The 15,848-nt window shown below is 46.9% G+C and overlaps 1 protein-coding gene across 1 annotated transcript in view; it reads right to left on the bottom strand.

Moving 5' to 3' along the window:
- PDZRN3 (PDZ domain containing ring finger 3) overlaps positions 1 to 15,848 on the bottom strand; it is a 251,783-nt gene that overhangs the window by 17,204 nt on the left and 218,731 nt on the right. Inside the window, exons 4-5 of the mRNA XM_061128061.1 lie at positions 5,578 to 5,825; positions 2,214 to 2,301 (exon numbers count right to left, since the gene is read on the bottom strand). Of these exons, the coding sequence (XP_060984044.1) occupies positions 2,214 to 2,301; positions 5,578 to 5,825 (336 nt within the window). The remainder of the gene's footprint in view (positions 1 to 2,213; positions 2,302 to 5,577; positions 5,826 to 15,848) is intronic.

The following is a 15,848-nucleotide window of genomic DNA, read 5'->3' as shown; positions in this document are numbered from 1 at the left end:
GATTTTGCATTTCTAGTGCCAAACTAGACATCTAATGTAAGATGCTCAGTAAAAGCAGATGAGCAGAAATGAATGTAAGCACGCATGCAGACTCTCTGTGCTGCCTATGTATGAATGGGAAGAAGTCTGAGCCGAGTCCTGAATGTCCGTGAGGGGCTTAGTCATCTCTAGTCCGTGAGACCTGACTCTGCACAGATGGTGCGGGTGCTGCTAAGATGCTGGGAGGCACAGCTCCACACCGCAGGGAAGGAAGCTCGCAAAGCCGCAGTCACGTGACCTGTGACAAGGGCAGGTGGCAGTGGGGCTTTCTGGGTCCGTGGCCTTCAGGTCAGGGCCCCTGGGACCTCACCACGTGCACGGGAGCACCTGGGGGGCTTGGTAAAATGCAGACTCTGATTCTCTAGGTCTGAGGGCCCAGATTCTGCATGTCTCACAACCCCTCAGGCGCTGCCGCCCCAGTTTTTGCACCACACTTGGAATAACGAGGCTCCAGGGAGGTGTTTCAGAGTGGCCCGCTCCAGTCCAAAGCAAGATGTTCTCAGTTCACGCAAAGAAAGTTAGTTTGTTTAGGAAGAAAGACTCAATTTGGGCTAGTCTCAGCACTTCTTTGATACCAACCTATCTGCTTAGACAAAGAGAAGGCAAGCAGGAGGCAGTGGAGAGAATGGGCCCTGGGTGTCCAGCCCTCGGCGCCACCAGTGACAAGCACTAGGATTTAACAACACTGCCTCATGTCCGCTGTGTTTACTGTACGGCACCTCCTAGTCATGGAAATTCACGCTGAATTTTCTGCCTCAGCAAGTGATAAAGCATTTACTTTAAAATTTTCTTTAAATAAGCTGCGTTGAGTTAAAGGGAAAGAGAAAGCAGACTGGTTCTGGTGGTATCTGGATACAGCCAGATGATATAAGGCAGATATGGCGGGAACTCAGTGACCCTCCAGAAACCATATGCACACCCTTAAGAGACAAGAGCATTTTTCCAGGGAGAGACCACAGCTTTCCATCGGATGCTCAAAGGCATTAGAAACTCAGATGGCCGTAAAGAATCCACCGCTGTAAGGTTGAGTGTAACTTAATACCAAGGAATTGCAAAGTCTACACCTGAAATGGAGCAGGACTCTATGGGTCCTTGTACCCACGTCCTCTGCCTGCCTTCTGTCTGGGGGAAAACTTCAGCCAAAGAATTAGTTTACTCAGAGAAGTGACAACATGCAGAAACAAAGGAAACAAAGGAGACCAAATAATACTTCAGTCATTAAGCATAATCAAGGACTGGGAAAGAACCCACTTGCCAACGCAGGAGACATAAGAGACGTGGGTACGACCCCTGGGTCAGGGAGATCCCCTGGAGGAGGGCAGGGCCACCCACGCCAGTATTCTTGCCAGGAGAATCCCATGGACAGAGGGGCCTGGCGGGCGATGGTCCATAGAGCAGCAAAAAGTCAGACAGAACTGAAGTGACTTAACATACACACACACAAGGATCTTTAGTTCCTTCTCAAGGGCTATAGATAATATTCTGAGCCATATCCTAGGATTCTGCCTTATAGATACTGCCCTACGGATGCCAGGTGGGAGAAGTTAACTATCGGATGACCAGACTACCCATGACATAAGCTGCCACAACTCCTTGGCCTCAGGTCATGGGAAAAGGAAATGGGAACAAACCGACCCTGGAAGTGAAGACTGACTGCACTTTAAAGAATCAAGACGACACTAATCTGACCACCAATGATCCATTTCAAGATGACTGTCAGAGCTGACTGTGCTGTTTCTACATGTAGGCCCCTGCCTCTGTCTATAAAAGTTCTTGCCCCCGATTGTCAGTGGGGGAAGTCGACTTCAGACAGGCGTCCACCCTCCCCACCCCCCAGTTGCTGGCCTCTTTAATGGCTTTTGAGCGGCGAGCAGCTGACCCCACTTCTGGTTACACACCGTCCTCCATAAATTGAGCTCCCAAGGTATTTGATAGCTTTTTAATGACCTCTGCATTGTCACAATGATCATCAAAAAGCAGTGTTCTCCTGTAAAGGTTATTAAATAGCCCTTCTTGCAAAGCAGTGTTCCAGACAGCTCTAGACTCACCAAACATGCTTCTTCTAAAATCCATGAAAAGCGTACTTTACATGAGGATCGATGATCTCAATATATGCTGATAGAGAACTTACTGCCTTAATAAAGACTGTTCACATGCGACGCAGACGTTCTTACCTCTAGCTCCAGCTCCTCCCTGTCCATCTCCTGATGGATGCCTGCGATGTAGTCGTTTGGATCATAGTATTCATGGGCTGAGGGATGCCTGAAAAAGGACGAAAGGACGTTAAGGCCCTGCTAACAGTTCTGAGTCTCTGTTTTCCCATTAGGAACTCCAGCAGGGCCACGGGACAATTCTGAGTCTCAGGTCTTAGTTCAAATCTCTTTCGTTGTGTATCCCGGCATAGTCAGGACCTCCCTCGTAATATTTCCATCATCTTCATTTATGTCCATTTCTTCTGGAAGAAGGGGTTAAGATGCAGGCTGAGGAGGAGGGATGTAGTGGGAGGTTGGGGTTAGCAGAGGTAAGCTAGTAGATATAGGATGGAAACACAACAAGGTCCCACTGTATAGCACAGGGAACTATGCTCAATAGTCTGTGATAAACCATGATGGGAAAACAGTATATAACTGCATCACTTTGCTGCACAGGAGAAATTAACACATTGCAAATCAACTATACTTCAATTGAAAAAAAACATTTAAAAAAAAGATACAGGTTAGGAGCAAGACTGGCTTTGTTCCTTCCAGTGGCCATCCTCCTGGCCCACTATCATTCGAGTCAGTATAACTAATTTCTAACTCAGCCTCTAGTCCAGAGACAGAGTTATAGTTACTGCTCATGACTTCATTCTTAGATTTTATCTCTGAGGAGGAAAAAAGCTCAACTTCAGGCAACACTTAAAGACATGTGCCGGCCTCTGACCTAGGTTCAAAGGGCTGTGGCCGAAACTGCTATGCTGTCATCTAGGACAGTCTTCTTTTTTCACCTTTTGATGGTCTCACAATAAGAAAAACATGTGACATCACAATCCATGTGCAGCTACATGTCTGGAATATATGTGCTTGCATGCGTGCAAGGCATATATGTATATATGCACGCTCCCTACACACACACGGCTAGAAGGATGGAGGCGTGCGTTTCTCTAGGTTAATGTGTGTGAAGCAGAATTCACAGAACCCACCGCCTCTTTGGCAGAACCACTAATGGAACCTCTCGGAGCCAAGGCAGCAGCTCTGAAAGGTGTCAGACACGGATGGAGAGCTTTAGCTTGATTACCGGCTGGGGGCCCAAACCTTCAGGTTCTCAAACGTCAGCGCAGCAATCTGGGGACTCTGGTCTTCTCGCCCAGGGAAATAAGTTTTGAAACAACAGAGCAGACAGGAGCAGTCACTCAAATGAAGGCTGGCTCTCAACTGTCTGAACCCATCAGGCAAATATGCTGCCTGCATATCCAGGGCTGTGAGCCCTGAGGATGTGGCTGGAAGGCCTGGGCTCTCGAGCCTCAGGGCAACTAACGCGCCTCCACCCGCCCCCTGTTCAGCCCGTGATGCACAATCCTGCTGTCCTCTGACCTTGCAGCCAGGACTGGGGCCGGGCTGACCTCTGCACTCTCCTGACATTTCTCAAATAGCCCCTGGGGGGTGGGGAGGGGCGAGTCATGTCCTGTTACCTAGACTTTAAGAGGAAATTAGGGGCTTGGCTCCTAAAAAGCCTGTGACGGTGATGGTTCAACATTGAAAGTCGAAGTAGCCTTACAGCCTCATCAATATGAAAGGCAGTTGGAGTCAAAAACGTCAAATAACTGATCTGAGTGACTGCAGTCAGAGAATGATCCGGTAGTTCCCTAGTAACTGGGACGCTCTGGCGCATCGTTGGTGAGGTCTGGGAGATGAGGTGTGACCGGCTTGCCTTTCAGTCTGGCTGCCAGCTTGTGGGGGGCGGAACCGCTGAGTCTGCGGTTCCCTGGGGCACAGAAGGGACAGGCGTGAGGAGCAGGTCACAGCAGGGTGCTGGCGTGCCCCGTGTCAGACAGGCACGCCCCCCTCCCCCTCCACGCGCTGTCTGCTGCAGGCCAGTTCCCTTTGCCACGCCTGGGGAACCAGCCCTGGGCTCTGACGACAGCTAACCATCAGAAGAACCACGCGATGAAAGGCCAGCCTCTGTCTGGAGTTGCTTGCTGCAACTCCTGAGCTGCTAATAGAGACCCGACAGGTACCACTCGGAGGCTGCCCCTAGAAGAGGTGGAAGTGCCCTTGGAAATGAGGCATCATCGAGGCAACGACCTGGACCAGGAACAAGATGGGAATCAGCCAGAGAGGTGAAGACGGGAAAGTGGACACTCTGCGCACAGACAGGCCAAATCACGTGTGACAAGCCACCTTAAGATGGACATCTTTTAAGCCCATGGACACCTTAGAAAATTTCCTGCTCATTTTTCCTCCTTACATGTTTTACACCACTGATTAAATCAACAATGATCACTGCTGTCATTCATCCAGTGCTTACCATATGCCATGCTGAGAATTTTCCACACATGACTTCATTTAATCTTTCAACAATTCTATGAGATGGGTACTATTATGATCCCATTTTAAAAACAGAGGAAAAATAAGGCCCAGGCAAGCAAACTACACATGTTACACAGCGAGAGATTAGTTTGAGCATCAGGTCTGGCCACGTGAAAGGCTCTGAACTACCCGATGTCTCTGGCAGGAAGTGCGGTGAGAGGAGAGTCGTGTGAAGTAATTACTGTGATGTGTTGGATCACAGCTGTTATTTAATCGGTAAGTGCAGTACTTATATGAGGCACGTGTGGGTTTATTCCACGGATCCAGGTTTGAAATGAGACCCAAGAAAGCAGAAGGCACCATCTCCAGGGCTCCGTTTACACTCACAACTTGCTCTGCTGTCTCCTTAAAAGAACCATCAGCATTCCCCGTAGTGATAACTACCAAACCTTTCCACTGCCATTTGCGGTGATTAAATTTTATTCTGAAACAACTTTTATGACATTTGTAAGTAATTTTGTTCTTTGGCTATAATTTGAATAACTCCGCTCCAGGGTTATAATAAAGTAATTAATATGTCGGGGCAGTTTTGAGCAGGATTCAATTTATCGCCTCTGTAAACAATAAAGTGAAACATGGGCAACTTGGAGGAAAACGGTTAAGACATGTTCATTTTTCTCCTCACACAGAAAGGAAGAAAACTGACTTCCCTGTACTTCTGTACCACCCCTAACACACTCAAGATGCACGATCACGGGCTTCCCTGGTGGTCCACTGCTTGATAATCCACTGCGATGGTGGGGACACCCGTTCGATCCCTGGTCTGGGAGGATCCCACACTCCAGAGCCTGTGCTCTGCAACGAGAGAACCCACTGCACTGAGACGCCCGTGGACCACATCTAGAGAGTAACCTCTGCTCACCGCAACCAGAGAAAGCCTGCGTGTGGCAATGAAGATGGAGCCTAGCCAAAACAATAAAAATAACCTTAAAAGCTAAAAAAGAAAAGGATGTGTTATCACATGACTTACTCCTCTGGCAAGAGATAGGGATCCAGCACAGGCGGGGTGGGCGAGGACATCTTGGTAAGAGCCATGATGTGCTCAAAGGTGATGTCTGTCTGAGTTCCTGTGTCCACCATCTGTGACTCTGATGGAGGAGTGAACATTTTGGTCCGCGGTGTTCTCCTCAACACCTGGACCACGATGGGTTCCTTGGCTGTCTTGAAGGCTTCCACAGCCTGGTCGTGAGTTGCTCTGGATAAGTCTTTGCCATTGACCTGTCGGAAAATATGAGAGGGTTTAGAGGATTATAACTAAGCAGATTTTGTTAAAGATTAAAAATTGTTTGAATTTAACAGCATTATCTTTCTTTTTTTTTTCCAGTAGCCGTGTATGGATGTGTGAGCTGGACAATAAGGAGAGCTGAGCACTGAAGAATTGATGCTTTGGAACTGTGGTGTTGGAGAAGACTCTTGAGAGTCCCCTGGACTGCAAGGGGATCCAACCAGTCCATCCTAAAGGGAATCAGTCCTGAGTATTCATTGGAAGGACTGATGTTGAAGCGGAAGCTCCAATACTTTGGCCACCTGATGTAAAGAGCTGACTCATTGGAAAAGACTCTGATGTTGGGAAAGACTGAAGGCAGGAGAAGGGGATGACAGAGGATGAGATGGCTGGATGGCATCACTGCCTTGATGGACATGAATTTGAGCAAGCTCTTAGAGTTGGTGATGAACCGGGAGGCCTGGGGTGCTGCAGTCCATGGGGTTGTAAAGAGTCGGACACGACTGAGCAACTGAACTGAACTGAATTAAGCAGAAGCTGGGAAGATGGTTTTTGTGTATAAGCAGCTAAAAGGAAAACTTGGGGGTGTCATGAACTTCACTGCTCAGTGTCAGGTTCCCCAGGAATGCCTGGTGGGAAGCGGGTGAGTGTGGAGGTGTGTGGATCAGACACGAAACAATAAGCCTCATGGTGAGGAAGGCTTGGCTTCCTACTGGAATGTCTTTACACAGTTTCACCTCCTCCTAGTCTTGCCTGTGAGAGAAAGGAGCAGCCTCGGGCTTCAGCCTTAATCGCACCATACGAGCTATTAATAACTGGGCATTAATTAATTTTTCCCTTTTAGTGGTGTGTATTTTCCAGTGCGTGTCAGGTGAGATTAGTTTTCCTTTCATGGAAGGGATGTGACATTTCTTTCTTAAATGAATGCCTTTGCTTTTGCTTAAAAAGTTAATTGAGAATATTAAGTCAGTGATAATCAGGCCGTAGGTGGATACGGCAGGGATCAAGGAGGAGCTCAGATGACCGGACACTTTGACTGATGTTTGGGAAAAAGCATCTAGCTTCACTGCTCTGCTGTCCGTGACTGTGCAGAGTCCTTTGCTGTGGCTGCCTTTCCTGAGTGCCCACTGTCTACTGCGTGACTGAAAGGAAGATGCCTCTGAACGCTTTTCTCATCAGTCTTGGGAAGGTAGCAGGACCAAAGCATGTTCATGCCCCTCCCCTTACAGCCACAAATAAAACCACATGAGATGACCTTGCTAGTTACTAATGGGTCACAACTTTGGATGCTGTGAGCAGGATTCTTTCCAATGGTAGAATCCAAACTAACCGAACATGGTTCTCTTTAGAAGAGCTTACAGGAGAGGAAAGAGAAGCCAGAACCTTACATCTAGAAAATGAAGTCATTCCCAGCAACATGGAAGCGTGACTATTTCATTTACCTTCCCTGCCCCACCCCCCACGGCCAAGGAATGTGACCCTGTGTTCTGATACTTTGGTCTAAGGATTGCACTAGCATGGCAGTTCATCAGACTCTGAAATATTTTGGTCTTACCTCAAGAAGTTGGTCTACTTTTTAAAGTCAGGTATAAAATGATGGTCTAAGAATCATATTCTGTAGAACGCATGTTAGCAGGAGTTCGCCAGAGTCTCAGATCTCTTCTGGACAGCTCCACGGACAAATTCATGTCATTTGTTTATAAATGCCCAAACCAACTCTGAACCTTGCTTCTCCTGCCTGGCTTCTACATTTCCGCCCTCAGCAGCATTTACTTCAGAGCGTACAGACAATCAGATCCATCCTCTGAGGTAGGCACTTCAGTCTCTCTGTACCCAAGCTGCACATGAATGCTGACGGTGCAGCAGTTTTTCTATTTTGTTCTCAGCCCTTTCACTCCAGCCCTACGGGGACGGGAACTCTGAGGCTGAAATGCCTTGTAAACAACTGTTAGGTTGAGGAATAGATGTCAGATTCTTTCCTTGTAATGAAGCTCAAATGAATCACGCCAGTGGAGATTATTAATGATTTGGAGTCAATCCACTTAAGTAATTTACTATCATCATAAGGGAGTTAGGCAGAGCAGGAACTCGGAGCTGTGAAATGCCTCGAGTGCACCAGTAAATAAGTCAATGGCTGAACCATCAAAGTCTTACAGTCCCTCATCCTGAAAGACGGGAAGCCAGGATTTAACACCACAACTGTCTTCACTTTCCTTCCACTGAGGACAGAATGAAAGGACACGGAGGAATTCTTTCTAGCTTTCCAAACTTGTTGAGCACTGTGACCCCTTCCCTGCTCAGAGCTGAGAACTGTGAGGGCCCAGGGATGAGGTAGAGGGGATGAAAGTCAAGTCGGAATGCTGAGGCTGAACTGTCTGAGCCATATCTTCCATTAATGCCTCACAGCTAGAGTCAGATAATAAAGGAATTTATGATGTCACAGCAAAATTTGTCCCTGGATTCTATTAATGCCACATCACAGCACCCTTAGGAGATACTGGTTTGGCCATTTGCCAGCTCTCCATGCTGGTGATGGCTGATACTAAAGGTAGTTTTACTCACAGCAAACTCAAGACCGTACCACTTTTGAATGGGCTCTGCAAGTTTTGTCAAAACTGTGCTTTCTCCATAACACAAGGGCTTTTGCCAAAAGGGAATGAACATGGGATTTTCTTCTAAGGAGTCTTCAAGTTGTGTCTCAAAAAAAGCCATCCTGGGAGTCTTTACTTTTTACCCACGTAATACGGTCCTGCAAATACCTGAGCAGAAAGGTTAGCTGCCTGAGAAAAAGTGTCTCCTTGTTCCTCCTGCTTCCTCTCTGCAACAAAAGCTTGGATTGTGTCTCCTTTCCACCAGATCAGACAGCGTTCCCCCTGGGGGAGGCCTCAGGTGTGCATTTAATTGGCTCTAGCCTGTGTGGAGGTCTGGTTTCTTTTGCTTAGTGATGGAGCTGGGTCTCTGAGGCCAGGTTAACATACTGAGGGATACAGAGCAGAAAAATGGAGAACTGGCATCTCCTGACGACTGTCATTGAGCAAATGAACGGACTAAGCTTAGAACCTCTTAATCTCAAAGTTCTTGTCACATTTGAGAACACAATCTTTATGCTTTAGGCCATTTTAACTTGGATCTTAACTCCCTGCAGCCCAGAACACCGATTGGTGCAGCTATCGTACAGATGTTTTGGAAAGTTACACAGGGACGTCTTCTTTGTTCCCATTGACATTCCCCTGACGCTGAGTGAACATGCTTTTCTGATAAGGACTATATCTTAGTAAGCTTATTTTTATAGGAAAGTGATGACATCTGCTGCTTTACTTGTATAGGTGTTAGAAACCAACGCTAGAACTACTGAGGACGTCCCTGGTGGCTCAGGGGTAAAGAATCTGCCTGCCAAAGCAGGAGATGTAGGTTTAATCCTCGAGTGTGGACGATCCGCTGGAGAAGGAAATGGCAACCCACCCCAGTATTCTTGCCTGGGAAATCTCATGGACGGGGAAGCCTGGCGGGCTGCAGTCCGTGGGGTCGCAAAGAGTTGGATATGACTTAGCGACTAAACAACAAAGAACTACTGAGCAGATGCTTAAATGGTACCTAGAAAATGAAAGGAAGGACTCTCCTGCATCAGTCTATGCTAAGAAGATTCTCGGCGCCAAAGAGCTGCCCTGTGTCTGGGAGCACACTTACAAACACAAGGCGGCTTTTCTGAATCTCTCCGACTTAGGATATTATTAAAAGGCATTGATGCAACAACACCCACAACATCCCCATGGTCTAAGATGCAGAGAAAGAAGAGTGGCAAGCCAGGAGCCTGAGGGTGACTGTGAAATGTCCTCTCATCACCCATCAGATTGTCACCCCTGCTCACGACTGGGTTCCACAGAAAGAGCACTGGACCCGGTCGAACAGTTTCAGCAGCCCTCACGTGTACGTTAATCAGGCACAGTTCAAATATGCTCCCTCCACAAGCCAGGGGACCCACTCTTGCCTTAACAGCTCAGGGCTGGAGTGCCCCGGGTCCCAAACTATGGGATCGGACCAGGGTTAGAAACTGTTGTTTTGGACCATTCTGAGTCTGTTTCTTCGTGTGCAAAATAAATGTACTTATAGAGTCATGCCTCTTAGGGTTATTATAAAGTTTAATGAGATAATCTACTTTACGGCCTAGCATGCACATGATAAGAATTTACTAAGATACCAGGGCTAATAGGGATCCTACCCCAGAAGAGCCACATTTTCCCAGGAGACGACAGTCTGCAAATCAGAGAGGCAAAATGCAGCCTGCTTAGGTAGCCTTAGGAGACATATTAGTATACTGAGGGGCTATCTTCATTTTTCAGTGAAGTTCCCTAGCCCAAATGCTTCTGAGCTGCTGACATACATAGTAATGTTTTCAGTCTGCAGGTTGGAATTCTCTGTGTGTGGGGGTGCAATAGATAAATTCTACGGGACTTGACCCCTGCCACACAAACTTCCTGACAAGCTATTGCAGGCATTGGTACATTCTTCTAAAAGAGGATAAGATGAGGCGGGACTTTACTCTCCTAGACAATCTATTTTTGCAGCCAAATTTGTTTTGAATTACCTTGTGCACATAACACTTATTACGCTGTCATCTTGGAATCACATCAGTGAGAGACTCGGCGAGGTGATAACTCGGGTGCACGCCGTCAGCCGACTGAGAACGACAACCTTTATTCCCGGGATTAGCATTACATGTACATTACGCCAAACGGCGACGATGATGGCTGCAATTACGGGCACGATGCTCATCCCGTGACGTTTGGCCCAGTCAAATTAAATATCATTAACTCGCCCAATTGAGCAGATTGCTTTTTAAAACAGTTTATGCGGCTCTAAAACCAAGTAAATGGAATGTTTTGGAAAGAGAAATGCTGATGGCAAACTTTATTATACATTAAATGCATAAGTTATTCACCTAAGGCTGAGGATGGTCCCCTGGGACGGAGGTGCAATTAGGGTGAAAACCCAGTCAGTTTGTCTCAGGGCAAAACAGCGCTGCTGCAAAATCTGACAGGACGCTGAGGGAACTTACAGAGGTCCCTGAGCTGGAGATCTCCGGGGATGCGATGCTGCAGGCATGCAACGATTCCTCCCTGGCTGCACTGAAGCCTGGGCAGCGTGACTGTGGCTCTTTGAGGCGCCCACGAGTACGTATTCCACGGCCCTGAGAACTAAAGCAAAGCTGGGGTGCTCCTCCATTTGGGGGTAAATCTCACCAATAGTCCCCCTGTCCATCTTTCATGCATTCATCAAGCATTTACTGAGGTTATTTAGTGAGACTTGCTCCCCTCTTGGCTGCAGGGACAGCACTTGGAAGAATTTCTTGGGGAAAGATGGCACGAGAGAGCCACTGATGAAATGGTCAGAAGAAATGCACTGTGGGTAGCACTTCCCCCTGGCATCTAGGGAGGGACTTGATCTGGCCGAGGAGGCGAGTCTACACTGGAACACTAAGCTAGTGAATTACAAAGAGTCTTGGTTTGCACTGCCTACCTAGACATCCCATTGGTGAAAGCTGCCGTCTTACCCTTTCAGAAAACACCTTTCCAAAGAGGGGCCAGGGTCTTCTGGTGACTCAGTGCCTGCCAGTGAAGACCCGGGTTCGACCCCTGATCCAGGAAGATCCTACGAGCTATAGAGCAACTAAGCCCGTGCGCGCTCCACGGCTGCTGGGCCTGCGCGCTACGGAAGCCCTTGTGCCCTGGAGCCCACGCTCTGCAACCAGAGAAAAGCCCGTGCAGCAAGGAAGACCCAGCACAACCAAAAATAAATCAACAAAACTATACACAGCACAACGAAAGAGGAGCCAGAAAGCTTTCAAAGTTCCCTACACAAAACTGTAAGCGGTTCAGGATATTTAAGCTATATTCAGAGAAGACATGGCATACCCTTTCTAAATTAGAAAATAAGTTTCTATTTATGGGAAGACATTTGGTTTCTGAGGATCGGCAGATAGCAATCATCTCGATTTCTATTACATGTGCAAATGGCCCCAGTATAAAGTGCTTATGCAGTTTCAAATTCGGCCTATTATAAATTATGCCCCAGGCTAAAACCCAACTTTTATAGGGTTCATTTAATTAAATACAGGGGCAGTGATTGCATTCTGCAAAATATCACACCTGTTTTCAAACTAATTAAAACTTAGATTCCACTGGAAGCAATAGACGATAATAAAATACACAACGAAAAGTAAAAGGTTTCATGCCCTGATTGAGGTTGGATTTTAAAAAAATCTTTTCTCATTCAGGAAATTCCTGTCTGTCTTAATTTATTTCAAATTTATAGTCTGCTCTAGGGCTCGATAAAGGGAAGGCCAACTTATCTAAAATGGAGGTATTATGTAGCTAAGAGGGAATATGGGTCTTAATGAACAAATGGTGTTCAAATTAATGTTTCTGTGAAAAGCACTGATTTTAGAGATGTGTGTGAAGAAAGTACTCACTTCAGAGATGTGCATGGATAAGAACACCATACTCACAGAGACCTTGGCTCTGATGCAGTAAGAACTTAAATCCGTGTGGGTGCATTTGGTCAGCAGTAAGAACCTCAGTGAGGTTTGTCCATGGGAATTTCTAAATTACCTGTCCTGACATTATTTCCATAAGTTTGGTATGTCTTCAACTGGAAGCTCCTCTCCTTATCATATTCTGATCTCCCTACATGGATGAATGTATAACCTGGGTAATTCTCGTATTAGAGGAGTCTTCTGTCAAACTTAAGCCTATCATGTTTCAAAATCCTTTACCCCCTAAATGTAGAAAATACCTGGCTACCAGTCCTTGACTGATAAAAAGATGACATGTCTGAAAGAAAGAGGCTAAAAATCATACATATACACTATTAAAAATCATATATGTACTCTACTGAAAATGATTAGTAGTAAGATATTACAAGATGTTTTCTTCTCAGGTCAGTATCCTACCTTCATCAACAAAATCTTCCTTATCTCCTTTTGGAAGCTTTGATAGCATCACCCCTAAATCCCACTTTAAGTGCCAGGTTACAGGTGTCCATTAAATTACAGTGTATCTGAACCATTCTGCATCTTAAAATGAACACGCAATTTTAACCTCGTCTGAAAGGTAGCAATTTATAGCAGCAGTTCAATACATAACAGGAAAGCCCCGTTTTAAGTACTTGGAAACAAGGTGTTTCTACAGCTGAATCAGTCTGTTTTCTGGGTCCTGTAAATTCCTCTCTGAAACTCGAGTGTCTTTTCCAGGTACATATTCAGTTCCTCTGGAAAAGGGATTGGCTTCAGGTTACAAGTCACTTAAATATGGTCCTTTATATGCCAAGGTTCATCACTGTTCACTCCTGGAGGATGTCCTTGCAAATGTCTTCAACCATCCTTGCCCTTCTCTTATTCCTTCTTACTTATCTGCGAAGCCCTGGCCAATCCTTCTGGTCCAACCAGCTGCCTCACTGTTTTGACATGCAGGTTACTGATGCTGGAGGACATTCCCACAAAGCGATGTCACTGAGGCAAATGGGATGTCACCCTTCACAGCTTTCGGGAGATGTGTAAGTACGTAGTTACTTCATTTTCTGTTGAGTGCCTGTATTTTCTCGTGGGGCCCCAAGTTCCCAGTGCAAAAAAGCGTGTGGTCTGTTCACTACAGGATGTGCAGAGGTTAGCACAGTGGCTGGCATGCAGGAGCCTCACGAATGTTTATCACCCAAGTGACCTATTTATGTGTCTGTAGACCATCACATTCTCCTCATGCACACTGTTGGCATGTCATGGCATACCTTCTACTTTTTGGAGAAAAAAAAATATATGAGGTCCAGAGAGGCCTTAGAGTGTCTGTGAAGAATCAAGGCAGTCCCAGCTAAGCTCTCCTTAAGTCTCTGGGTTCTTAACTCACAGGTGACAAAGTGGGGCCATTGAAAGTAAAAGAATCCCTGATCCCCAGTGGAGAGGAAAGAGACAAATGACACATCTATAGACCTCACAGGAAATGCAAAATTGCTTCTTTCTGTTCCTCAGACAATTCTCCCCCTTCCAGTAGTGGTGTGGACTCAGCTCTGAGCGCTGTGCCTGGGCCGGGTGAGCTGAGGGAGGGTGGGCAACACATCATGTCCCCCCAGAGGAAGGAGGGCCCTGCTGCCCGGCTCAGGAGTCGGCTGCAGTGGAAGCACATGATGGCTTGGCCTACGGACACGTGCACTCGAGTCCTGGCCGTGCGGAGGGGACCGCTGGGTGCTCAGCTCCCTTGCCCTGTGCCAGGAGGGTTGTCAACAGGGGTCTCCCCTGAGTATTTGCAAGTTGACGAGTCTGAGAAAGCCCCTATCAGCTCTCTGCGCGGCATCGCTCACCTTTGTACCTAATGAGTGACCAGAAGATGCGAGGTCGAATACTGGAGCTTCTGATGCTTCAGTCATGATTCAGCGCCCTTCTGTGCCAGATAAAGACTTGGTCTACGCACTATGTATTATACACCAACTCACACAATCATGCGGCAAGTCCTACTATCATCACCATGCGATGGGCATGAAATCAAGAGGCACAGAGGGTCTGTGCATCTCAACACCTTCCATTAAAGATGCTGGTGGCTTTCATCTTGAATCGGGAGATGCATGCTTAGTTCAAGAAGTATTCATACTTCTTCCTACACATCAATTTTACTTCATTTAACCATCCACACTGGCATCTCCTGTGCATACGTGAATGCTGAGTCACTTCAGTTGTGTCAGACTCTCTGCAACCCGCAACCCCATGGACTGCAGCCTGCCAGGCTCCTCTGTCCATGGGATTCTCCAGGCAAGAATACTAGAGTGGGTTGCCAAGCCCTTCTCCAGGGGATCTTCCCAACCCAGGGATTGAACCTGCATCTCTTATGTCTCCTGCATTGGCAGGTTGGTTCTTTACCACTAGCACCACCTGGGAAGCCTGATCATGATCGCCTGGCATGATCTCCTGTGATAACAGCAAATATAGCCAAACATAGAAGAAAGAAAGTGTGGTCAGGTTTTTGCAGGTGTCACTCAAAGGTTTATGGAAACCATTTTATTACATCATTTTCATCTGCTTGGTATGAACTTCATACTGGGCTCATAAGTCACTTGTATAAATTAAATTTGTTAGCTGTTTTCCTCAAAGATTCAGGGCTGGCTGGCTAGAATAAAATTTTTACCCTCAAGTCTCTAATCATTAGAGGAACAGATGTGTAGGAAGGCTCTTCCATCCACAGGACCATGGTCACACAGTTTACAACAATGTTTAATGATGTTCCATGTCACCACAGTCATTTAAGTTTCCAGTGAGGAGGGGCTTCTAACATGAAGACAGGCAAGAACAGGCAGGAGTGCTATGTATGATGACGGTCCACAGTCAAAGCTAAAAACTGCAGCCCTAGTACCCACAGCCTGGGCTTCAGTGTTGGCTGTGTCATGGAGATGCTGAAGCATCTCGGGCAGGTTAACCTCTGGGGGCCTCAGTTTCTCTATCATTAAAATGGGTTTACAGCAGGACCTAACTCATTGGGTGGTGTCAGAACTAATTAGGCTGTGCAGAGTAGGTAATCACGGCTCTGCACAGAGGGAGGATTCAACAGCTGCTAAATCTCTGTTGTCCTCACTCGATTATAGAACTACTGGGGAACCACTGGGTGCCAGGCACTGATAACGTGGTAACCAAGGCCCGGTAACTCTGGGTGAGGATGGGCCCAGTTGGGGCTCTGGGATGAGGTGCACGGGTGTCTTGAGTTCCTGCTCAGCCAGGCCGTGTGAAGGTGAGTCACGCTGCTCCTGTGCCTCTGCGTTCTCAGTCGGAGAAGGGGATATTTCAGCTCTTACTTCTTATGTGTCTGTGACAACTGATCTTAACACAGTGCCCAATGCTGACTGTTGTTTGAAAGTGAAAGTGAAAAAGTTGCTCAGTCGTGTCAGACTCTTTGTGACCCCATAGACTATACAGTCCATGGAATTCTCCAGGCCAGAATACTGGAGTGGGTAGCCTATCCCTTCTCCAGAGGATCTTCCGAACC

Source organism: Dama dama, chromosome 24 (genome assembly GCF_033118175.1).
Source record: "Dama dama isolate Ldn47 chromosome 24, ASM3311817v1, whole genome shotgun sequence".
Lineage (NCBI taxonomy): Eukaryota > Metazoa > Chordata > Mammalia > Artiodactyla > Cervidae > Dama > Dama dama.
This window is presented reverse-complemented; position numbering and strand designations above follow the sequence as displayed.